General features: G+C 28.3%; 1 protein-coding gene across 1 annotated transcript; it reads left to right on the forward strand.

Annotated features, from left to right (window-relative positions):
* The first annotated feature begins 2,849 nt into the window (after positions 1–2,849).
* Positions 2,850–7,510, forward strand: LOC119609705 (glycosyltransferase 25 family member-like). The gene is given in 7 exon segments (XM_037964583.1): positions 2,850–3,144; positions 3,146–3,183; positions 3,244–3,472; positions 3,625–4,205; positions 6,101–6,229; positions 6,289–6,546; positions 6,607–7,510. Coding segments are annotated over 7 exon segments (1,944 nt in total). The 5' UTR covers positions 2,850–2,946; the 3' UTR covers positions 7,118–7,510.
* The last annotated feature ends 3,843 nt before the right edge of the window (positions 7,511–11,353 follow it).

Below are 11,353 nucleotides of genomic sequence, written 5' to 3' on the forward strand. Positions count from 1 at the left end.
TCATTTTGAAGGAATTTTGGCGTTTTTTATTCAGAAATTGTTTATAAGAAAACTGTAGTTAGTTAGTTAGTTAGTTAGTTAGTTAGTTAGTAGTAGTTAGTTAGTTAGTTAGTTAGTAGTTAGTTAGTAGTTAGTTAGTTAGTTAGTTAGTAGTTAGTTAGTTAGTTAGTAGTTAGTTAGTTTAGTTAGTTAGTTAGTAGTTAGTTAGTTAGTTAGTTAGTTAGTTAGTTAGTTAGTTAGTTAGTTAGTTAGTTGTCGTTCGTTAGTTCGTAGTTAGTTCGTTAGTTTAGTAGTGTTAGTAGTAGTTAGTTCGTTAGTTAGTTAGTTCGTGTTAGTTAGTTAGTAGTTAGTTAGTAGTAGTAGTAGTTAGTTCGTAGTTAGTTAGTTCGTTCGTTCGTTAGTAGTTAGTTAGTCGTAGTTAGTTAGTTCGTTCGTTCGTTCGTAGTTCGTTAGTTCGTTAGTAGTAGTTCGTTCGTTCGTTCGTTAGTTCGTTTCGTTCGTTCGTTCGTTAGTTCGTTCGTCGTTCGTTCGTTAGTTCGTTAGTTCGTTCGTTCGTTCGTCGTTCGTTCGTTAGTCGTTAGTTCGTTCGTTCGTTTAGTTCGTTAGTTAGTTCGTTAGTTCGTCGTTAGTTCGTTCGTTAGTTCGTTAGTTCGTTAGTTCGTTAGTAGTTAGTTCGTTCGTTAGTTAGTTCGTTTTAGTTAGTTAGTTAGTTAGTTAGTAGTTAGTAGTTAGTTAGTTAGTAGTTAGTTAGTTAGTTAGTTAGTTAGTTAGTTAGTTAGTTAGTTAGTTAGTTAGTTAGTTAGTTAGTTAGTTAGTAGTTAGTTAGTAGTAGTAGTTAGTAGTTAGTTAGTAGTTAGTTAGTTAGTTAGTTAGTTAGTTAGTTAGTTAGTAGTTAGTTAGTTAGTTAGTTAGTAGTTAGTTAAGTTAGTTAGTTAGTAGTTAGTTAGTTAGTTAGTAGTTAGTTAGTTAGTTAGTTAGTTAGTTAGTTAGTTAGTTAGTAGTTAGTTAGTTAGTTAGTTAGTAGTAGTTAGTTAGTTAGTTAGTTAGTAGTTAGTAGTTAGTTAGTTAGTTAGTTAGTTAGTTAGTTAGTTAGTTAGTTAGTTAGTTAGTTAGTTAGTTAGTAGTTAGTTAGTTAGTTAGTTAGTTAGTAGTTAGTTAGTTAGTTAGTTAGTTAGTAGTTAGTTAGTTAGTTAGTTAGTAGTTAGTTAGTTAGTTAGTTAGTTAGTTAGTTAGTAGTTAGTTAGTTAGTAGTTAGTTAGTTAGTTAGTTAGTTAGTTAGTTAGTTAGTTAGTTAGTTAGTTAGTAGTAGTTAGTTAGTTAGTTTAGTTAGTTAGTTAGTAGTAGTTAGTAGTTAGTTAGTTAGTAGTTAGTTAGTTAGTTAGTTAGTTAGTTAGTTAGTTAGTTAGTAGTTAGTTAGTTAGTTAGTTAGTTAGTTAGTTAGTTAGTTAGTTAGTTAGTTAGTTAGTTAGTTAGTTAGTTAGTAGTTAGTTAGTTAGTTAGTAGTTAGTTAGTTAGTTAGTTAGTTAGTTAGTAGTTAGTTAGTTAGTTAGTAGTTAGTTAGTTAGTTAGTTAGTTAGTTAGTTAGTTAGTTAGTTAGTTAGTAGTAGTTAGTTAGTTAGTTAGTTAGTAGTTAGTTAGTTAGTAGTAGTTAGTTAGTAGTTAGTTAGTTAGTTAGTTAGTTAGTTAGTAGTTAGTTAGTTAGTTAGTTAGTTAGGTAGTTAGTTAGTTAGTTAGTTAGTTAGTTAGTTAGTTAGTTAGTTAGTTAGTTAGTTAGTTAGTTAGTTAGTTAGTTAGTTAGTAGTTAGTTAGTTAGTTAGTAGTTAGTAGTTAGTTAGTAGTTAGTTAGTAGTTAGTTAGTAGTTAGTTAGTTAGTTAGTTAGTTAGTTAGTTAGTTAGTTAGTTAGTAGTTAGTTAGTTAGTTAGTTAGTTAGTTAGTTAGTTAGTTAGTTCGTTAGTTAGTTAGTTAGTTAGTTAGTTAGTAGTTAGTTAGTTAGTAGTAGTTAGTTTAGTTAGTTAGTTAGTTAGTTAGTTAGTTAGTTAGTTAGTTAGTTAGTTAGTTAGTTAGTTAGTTAGTTAGTTAGTTAGTTAGTTAGTTAGTTAGTTAGTTAGTTTAGTAGTGTTAGTTAGTTAGTTAGTAGTTAGTTAGTTAGTTAGTTAGTTAGTTAGTTAGTTAGTTAGTTAGTTAGTTAGTTAGTTAGTTAGTAGTTAGTAGTTAGTTAGTTAGTAGTTAGTTAGTTAGTTAGTTAGTTAGTTAGTTAGTTAGTAGTTAGTTAGTTAGTTAGTTAGTTAGTTAGTTAGTTAGTTAGTAGTTAGTTAGTTAGTTAGTTAGTTAGTTAGTTAGTAGTTAGTTAGTTAGTTAGTTAGTAGTTAGTTAGTTAGTTAGTTAGTTAGTTAGGTAGGTAGTTAGTTAGTTAGTTAGTTAGTTATTTTAAGAAATTTACGATTTTTCAGAAAATTAATCTGGCAGCCCTGCTTTGGTTTACACAAAAAGATCTTTTTGTTTACATTACTGGCTTCATGTTGTTCTTGTATTCCGTTTCATGATAACAAACTGTCATATTGCAAAGTAAATAAAAACCAAAAGAAAACTCAAACAAAAATACAAAACGAAGAACAACAACAACGAAAGAGGCAGCAACCCAAAAACATTTAAAACAAACCAGAAAAACATGATAATTAAGCTAGTAATAAAAAAATATAAAATTTAACTGATTGTATACACACAATACAATCAAACAACAACATAAATTAAATTTAATAAAAACAAATGAATGGATAATCAACGCTAGCAGCAGCCGCAGCAGTGAGTGAACTGAGCAGAGCAATAGAATTGTCAAGAATTTAATTCAGAAAAAAGAAAACGAAATCATACACTAGTGCATCCGGTTACAGTAAAGAAGTGTTTTTCCATCGACTCAACAAGAATTGTTTTAAATTAAAAATATAATGAAAATTTTGGGATTTTTATTTATATCCCTGTCGGTGTTGGCGGCTCGGGCTGAAGAGGATATTGCTCCGGGTACAACATTGGAAGAATTACAAAAATTACTGCCGGTGGACTTAAGTGATGAGGTGCCTACGGTGGTGGTGGCCTTAATGGTGCGTAATAAGGCTCATGTTTTGCCTTTGTTCTTAAGCTATTTGAGAGAGACAAGATTATCCCAAGGAACGCATGTCCTTATGGTAAGTTTGTTTTTGTAATTATGAAAAATATTCCTTTTATTAATATTTTTCTATTTACAGGATCCATTCTGACTACAATACCGACAACAGTATAGAAATCTTAACTGAATGGTTGCAACATGTGGAGCCTTTGTATCACAAAGTTCATAAAGTTTTAGATTCCGAAACGCAACGTCATCAAAATGAAAGTTCTCCATTCGATTGGCCGCGTGCACGCTTCGATCATCTTATCAGTCTTAAAGAACAGGCTAAGCGTGAAGCTAAACAAAACTGGGCCGACTACATATTTGTAAGTACAACAACAATAAACACACAAACATTCTTATCTTTAAAGTTCTTCTTTCTACTTTGTGTTGAAATTAATTAAAAGATTAGTTTGTGACCTTTTTCTTAAACTCTAGTCACTAAATCTTAATTGTTTCTTTCTCCCTTCCCCTCTAGTATCTAGATGCTGATGTTTTTCTTACCGAACCTCACACTCTTACTCATTTGGTCCAGCTACGTTTGCCCATTGTGGCTCCCATGCTACTATCCGAAGGCCTCTACTCCAATTTCTGGTGTGGCATGTCTCCGGACTACTACTATCTGCGCACAGATCTCTACCAAGATATCTACAATGTCAATCGTGAAGGCATTTTCCAAGTGCCCATGATTCACAGTGCCGTTTTAATAAATCTTAACTACAAGGGTTCCCACTATCTAACTTTCGATCGTGATCAGTTCCTTGATCAGCAGAAAAACGACTTGGATTATATGCAGACTTTGGGACCTCAGTGTCGTTTGTATGATGGCCCCGTAGATGATATTATTGTATTTGCCATTTCTGCCAACTGTTCAAAGATTCCCTTGTTTATTACGAATGAGATACCTTTTGGTTATATACTACAGCCTTTGGATGCAAGTGATAATATCGCCCAGGATTATAAGCAATTGGTTAATATTAAAACGAATATTATTCATGATTTGGGTGATATTATTGAGGTCAATGAGTATTTGAAGAAATTTGAAAGAGAGGAAAAGAAGTGAGTATATGAGAATATTTAAGTTTTTATGATTGAAAAAGTTGTTTTTAGGGGAAAACTTTTTTTAAAAAGTGTTCTTTATTGAAAATAGTTTTTGTAAAAGATTTAAATTACCACAAAAGCTTTTTTGGAAAAGATTTTTAAAAAGAAATATTTTTTAAAAATTTTGAAGAAATAGTATTTTGTGTAATAAGTTTTGTTCTTAAAAACATTTTTATTGAACTTTATTTTTATAAAACGTTTTTATTGAAAGCTTTTTATATAAAACATTTTTATTCATTTTATAAAAACGGTTGAAAACATTTTTTGAAAACTTTATTTTTCACTTTTAATTGAAATTTTTTTTATAAAATCCTATTGAAAGCTTTTTAAATTTTATATAAAATTTTTTCAGAAAAAGCTTTCTACTCACAACTTTTATGGAGCTTTCTGAAAAGTTTCTGAAAAAGCATTTTACATAAACTGTATTATTGCAAGCTTTTTATGAAAAGCGTTTCTTATAACAAGTTTTTATTGAAAAGCTTTTTTGGTAATAAAATGCATCTATTACGCATGTGAAGAGTTACTGTAAAAACGAAAAGCTTTTGATAAGTTTTATTAAGAAAAACTTTTTATAAAAACTTTTTTATTAAAAGCTTTTTATGGAAAGCGTTTCTTATAAAAAGTTTTTATTTAAAAGCTTTTTTTATTTTATTGGCTTTAAAAAAAAACTTGTTTTTGGTATGAAAAGCTTTTTTAAGAAAAGTTTTTTATAAAATGCTTTCATTACGAAAAGCTGTTTAATGTTAATGTTGTTTTTAATAAAAAAGTTTATATAAAAAGCTTTCCCTAAAAAACTTCTCAAGCTTCTTTTTTGAAAACAGATTTTTATAAAATGTTTTTTAAAAAAAAGTTTTCTTCAAATGTTTCCTGAAAAACAAGTATTTACGTGTAAAGCTTTTCGTGAAAAAACTATTTTAAAAATCTTTTATAAGCTTTTATTAAAAACTTTGTTTCTTTTAAAATAATTTTATATAAAATTTTTTTTTTTTTTTTTTGTTTTCACAAAAGCTTTTTCTAAAAGCCTTTTAAAAAATTGTTTTCGTAAAAAGCTTTTTTAAAATATTATTAAATTTATGAAAACTTTTCATAAATTAATTACCAAAATTCAAAAATTACCCAAGGTTTTTTTTTATAAAAATCTTTATATAACATTTTCTTAAAAGCTTTTGTAGAAAATCTTTTATAAAAAGCTTTTGTTGAAAATCTTTTTTATAGAAAGCTTTTGTAGAAAAACATTTTTAATAAAAGAAGAAAGAATAAGAAGTTTTTTAAAAGGGTTTTACAAAAAGCTTTATAATCATGCATAGTTATAAATAAAATATTTTTCAGAAAAAGCTTTTTTACAAAATTGTTTTCGTAAAAGCTTTTTTTATAATAATATTGACTTTGAGTAAGCTTTTAATGAATTTAAAAAATTATCAAAAACTTTTTTATATAAAGCTTTATAACATTTTCTTAAAACTTTAGAGAAAGCTTTTTAATAAGTTTTTATAAAAGCTTTTTTCATAAAAGTTTTATTAAGAGAAGTTTTGTATAAAATGCTTTTTCTCAAAAGTTTTTTTTTTTTCTAAAAAATTAAATATTTTAAATAAAAAGCTTTTTTAGAAAAACTTTTTTCATAAAAAGCTTTTTTTAAGTAATCAAGATTTTGAAAAATCTCTTTTCTCAAAAGTTTTTTTTCTAAAAAATGAAATATTTTACACCAAAAGCTTTTTTAACAAAACTTTTTTCATTGAACGCTTTTTTAAAATAATCAAGATTTTGAAAAAGTTTTTAATGAAATTGAAGCTAAAGTTTAACTCAAAAAGTAAACAGACTGTTGTATACTTAATAAGTATCCTCCTTCTTTCCAGACACAAACTCTCCCTCGATCACATTTACATGATCAATTTGGAACGCCGCCCCGAAAGACGTGAAAAAATGGAAAAACTTTTCAATGTTTTGGGTTTAGATGTAGAATATTTCCCAGCAGTAGATGGACAGTAAGTTTCCCTAAATAAAATTTTGTTACAAATATGCTAAATATCTTTAAAAATTTCAGAAAATTAAATCATGATCTCCTGGAAGAAATGGGTGTTAAGTTCTTGCCCGGCTATGAGGATCCCTATCATCATCGTCCTATGACTATGGGTGAAATAGGCTGTTTCTTGAGTCACTATAAGATATGGGAAAAAATGGTAGAAGAAAAACAGGAACAGGTATTGATCTTAGAAGATGATATCAGATTTGAGCCATATTTCAAGGATAAGGCCGAGTCGGTGATGGAGCAGATACGTAATGTTATAGAATATGATTTGGTGTAAGTTTTAAACTGATTATAAGATTGTTTTATGGATTTTTAATCTATTTTCTTCTAAAGTTACTTTGGCCGCAAACGCTTGAAGGAAGAATCTGAACCTTGGGTGGCTAATACGGAAAACTTGGTGCATGCAGGCTATTCTTATTGGACTTTGGGTTATGTTATTTCCTTAAAGGGAGCTGAAAAGTTATTGGCCGCCAAACCTTTGGAAAATCTTATACCCGTCGATGAATTCTTGCCGGTTATGTTCAACAGACATCCCAATAAAACCTGGGCTAATGCTTTTCCCAAACGTGATCTTATGGCTTTTAGTGCCAGTCCTTTGCTATTATTTCCCACTCACTATACTGGAGATTATGGTTATATCTCAGATACCGAGGATTCGGTAGTAGTAAAAGGCGATGGTGTTATGGCAAATACAGCTGCTGCTGGTGGCAGCCAAGAGGCTCAATTGAAAAGTGATCCTGAAAAGGCTTATATAAGAGAACCTAGATTAGAGTCAAAACCCTTGGAATTGAAAGAAGCTCAATTCGAGGCAGCTGCTAATGTTAAAACTCATGAAGAATTGTAGTTTTCTTATGAATTCTTTAAATGAGAAGAGAGTTTTATTATTATGTATAAGCTGAAACCAAAAATTTGCATTATTCTCTCTCTCTTTAGTTATTAAGTTTACTAAAACCAATAGGAGTGGGGTTATGACCTTTAACTCCTGCTCATTTTAAATGTGCCTTAGTAGTTTGTAGTTACTAAAAACATTCTTAAAAAAAAGTTCTTAACTGTTTTTTTTTATATCTATATATAATTTTTACTTGTTTTAAATAGTGTTCTGCCATTTATTTCATTTATGTAATTTTATACATATTAAGAATCTCATTATTAATCATTTAAGTTTAATTTGTCTTTTAACAACAAATACAAAACATGAACAAAAATATACTCAAGCATTTATTTTATAAAAAAATAACCAAATACTTGTTTTAATAAGTATTTTCTAAATTGAATAAAATTTTATAGTTTAGGTTGTTTGCATTTAAATGAAATGATTTATTTACTTTTAATTAATTTGTTATGATCAGTTTATTATTAACTTTGCTGATTTAGCAGAAAGTTTTGGATATAGTATGTATGACTAAACAGTTTCGGTTAACAAGTACGAAAACGTGTTTGTTATAATAGCATTTGTTGTTTTGTAGTGTTGTGAAAAAAGTTGCTGTGACAAGCAGAATTTGACGTTTTTTTTTTGCTTTTTGTTAAAACGTGTATTGTTTTTAAGATTGCAGAAAGTTACCAAATTTATACCTAATTCTAATTCAAATTTTAATTTTAAACAAAGTTATATTTTATAGACCAAAACTTTGCTTTTATTAAAGCTCACTCTATTGCCAAATTTAAGCTTCAAAGATCGGCTTCAAGTTCAATTTTATTTTCAATCAAAGATCTTTTTCAAGTTCAGTTTTAGATAGTTTTGACCAATCAACGATCATATTCAAATTCAAAATTTAGCTTTAATCTAAGATCGTTTCCAAGTTCAAAGATCTTTTTCAAATCCAACATAAATCATTGATCGTTTTCTAAATAGTTTAACATTAGCTTCAATCAAAGATCGTTTTCAAGTCTAACTTAAGATCATTTTGAAGTCCAACTTTAGCATTAACCAAAGATCGATTTCTAGTTCAACTTTAGCTTCAATCAAAGATCGTCTTCAAGTCCAACTTTATTTTTAACCAATGATCTTTTTAAGCATAACTTAAACTTCAATCTCAGATCACTTTCTAGTGCAACTTTAGCTTCAATCAAAGATCGTTTTCTAGTTTAAAATTAGCTTAAATCAAAATTCGTTTTTAAGTCTAACTTAAGCTTCAATCACAGATCGCTTTCTAGTACAACTTTAGCTTCAATCAATGATCCAACTTTAACTTTAATCAACGATCGTTTTCTAGTCAATAACAGATCACAAGTTTGATAATAAGATCCTTTTCAGGTCAAACTTTAGCTTCAATCAAAATCGTTTTTATATACTATAACTTAAGCTTCAATCACACATCACTTTCTAGTACACCTTTAGCTTCAATCAAAGATCCTTTTCATCTTCAACTTTAGCTTCAATCAAAGATCGTTTTCAAGTCTAACTTAAGCTTCAATCACAGATCATTTTCAAATCCAACTTTAACATTAATCACAGATCGTTTCCAAGCCCAATTTTAGCTTTAAACAAAGATCGATTTCTAGTTCATCTTTTGTTTTAATCAAAGATCGTTTTCAAGTCTAACTTAAGCTTCAATCACAGATCGTTTTCAAATCCAACTTTAACATTAATCACAGATCGTTTCCAATCCCAACTTTAGCTTTAACCAAAGATCGATTTCTAGTTCAACTTTTGTTTCAATCAAAGATCGTTTTCAAGTCTAACTTAAGCTTCAATCACAGATCGATTTTCAGTACCACTTGAGCTTCAAACAACGATCGTTTTCAAGTCTAACATAAGCTACAATCACAGATCGTTTTCAAATCCAACTTTAGCTTTAACCACAGATCGATTTCTAATTCAACTTTTGCTTCAATCAAAGATTGTTTCCAAATCTAACTTAAGCTACAATCACAGATCGTTTTTTAATACAAATTTAGCTTCAATCAAACATCGTTTTCACGTTCAACTTTAGCTTCAATCATAGATAGTTTTCAAGTCTAAATTAATCTACAATCACAAATCGTTTCTAAGCCCAACTTTAGCTTTCACCAAAGATCGATTTCTAGTTCAACTTCTGTTTCAATCAAAGATCCTTTTCAAGTCTAACATAAGCTTTAATCACAGTTCGCTTTTCAGTACAACTTTAGCTTCAATCAAAGATCGTTTTCAAGTTCAACTTTAGTTTTAACCAAAGATCGCTTTCTAATTCTCTTCGTTCTAGAGAAAGTTTGTTTTAAACTATATGTATTTCATAGAAATCAAAACAGAAGAATCTTAATAAGTATTTATAAAGTTTTCGGTGTTTTTAAACAATTTGTTAAATACGTTCGTCTGTTGAACTTTTTACGTCATTATGAAATATTAATCATATTTAGACTAAACTAAATGTGTTTATTTTAAACACTATTAATAAACATTCAATTATTTGAAACAAACAGATGTTGAAATATTAAACACATGTTTTTAAAAACATATTTCTTATAATTCTTTTGTTTATATTAATAACAGTTTTTCGTTTCGTTTTAGCACACACATTTCAAATTGCAGCACTTTCTTTGCATTTAAACTCTTCATTATGTGTTTTTAAATAAATCACTATCGTATAGTATTTAAATTTAAATTAAAAAAAAAAAAACTATCGAAATCCAAATTTTGTATATAATAGTTTCCTGTATGTGAGACAAGGTCAACAACAATAAATAATGGATTAAATTTTTGAAATTAATATGTCAAGATCATTAGGAGAGAATCTAACAGATAACAAAAAGTATATAATTTAAAATTGAATGTTTTAGTTAATAGAATACATTTTAAGATTTTACTAACTATTCTTTAAACAGAAAACTTTAGAAAAACTTAGAATTTTTAACAAAAAATTTAAACTTTTTTTAAAAAGCTTCATATTTTTTTAATATTCTGTCTCAGTTGTGATTTTTTGTCTCAATTGTTTTAATAAATTATTTTAAATTAATTAATTATTTCCTTTTTAAATAGTTGTTTTAATATGATTGTTTTTAACACAATAGATAATTAATAATTATAATTATTAATTATTAATGATAAATAAATTACGCTTGAAATAAGACAAATTTAAACAAGATAAAAATTTGTCGTTATTTTTTTAAATATTCAGTAAAAGACTATAGACTATACCTAGACTACAGACTAAACTATAGACTAAACTAAAGACTAGACTATAGACTAGACTATAAACTAGACTATAGACTAGACTATAGACTAGACTATAGACTAGACTATAGACTAGACTAGACTAGACTAGACTATAGACTAGACTATAGACTAGACTAGACTAGACTATAGACTAAACTATAGACTAGACTAGACTATAGACTAGACTATAGACTAGACTATAGACTAGACTATAGACTAGACTATAGACTAGACTATAGACTAGACTATAGACTAGACTATAGACTAGACTATAGACTAGACTATAGACTAGACTATAGACTAGACTATAGACTAGACTATAGACTAGACTATAGACTAGACTATAGACTAGACTATAGACTAGACTATAGACTAGACTATAGACTAGACTATAGACTAGACTATAGACTAGACTATAGACTAGACTATAGACTAGACTATAGACTAGACTATAGACTAGACTATAGACTAGACTATAGACTAGACTATAGACTAGACTATAGACTAGACTATAGACTAGACTATAGACTAGACTATAGACTAGGACTATAGACTAGACTATAGACTAGACTATAGACTAGACTATAGACTAGACTATAGACTAGACTATAGACTAGACTATAGACTATAGACTATAGACTAGACTAGACTATAGACTAGACTATAGACTAGACTATAGACTAGACTATAGACTAGACTATAGACTAGACTATAGACTAGACTATAGACTAGACTATAGACTAGACTATAGACTAGACTATAGACTAGACTATAGACTAGACTATAGACTAGACTATAGACTAGACTATAGACTAGACTATAGACTAGACTATAGACTAGACTATAGACTAGACTATAGACTAGACTATAGACTAGACTATAGACTAGACTATAGACTAGACTATAGACTAGACTATAGACTAGACTATAGACTAGACTATAGACTAG

This window comes from Lucilia sericata, unplaced genomic scaffold, assembly GCF_015586225.1.
Source record: "Lucilia sericata isolate MDLA Ls3-8-SP2 unplaced genomic scaffold, ASM1558622v1 Contig001041F_arrow, whole genome shotgun sequence".
NCBI classification, from domain to species: Eukaryota; Metazoa; Arthropoda; class Insecta; order Diptera; family Calliphoridae; genus Lucilia; species Lucilia sericata.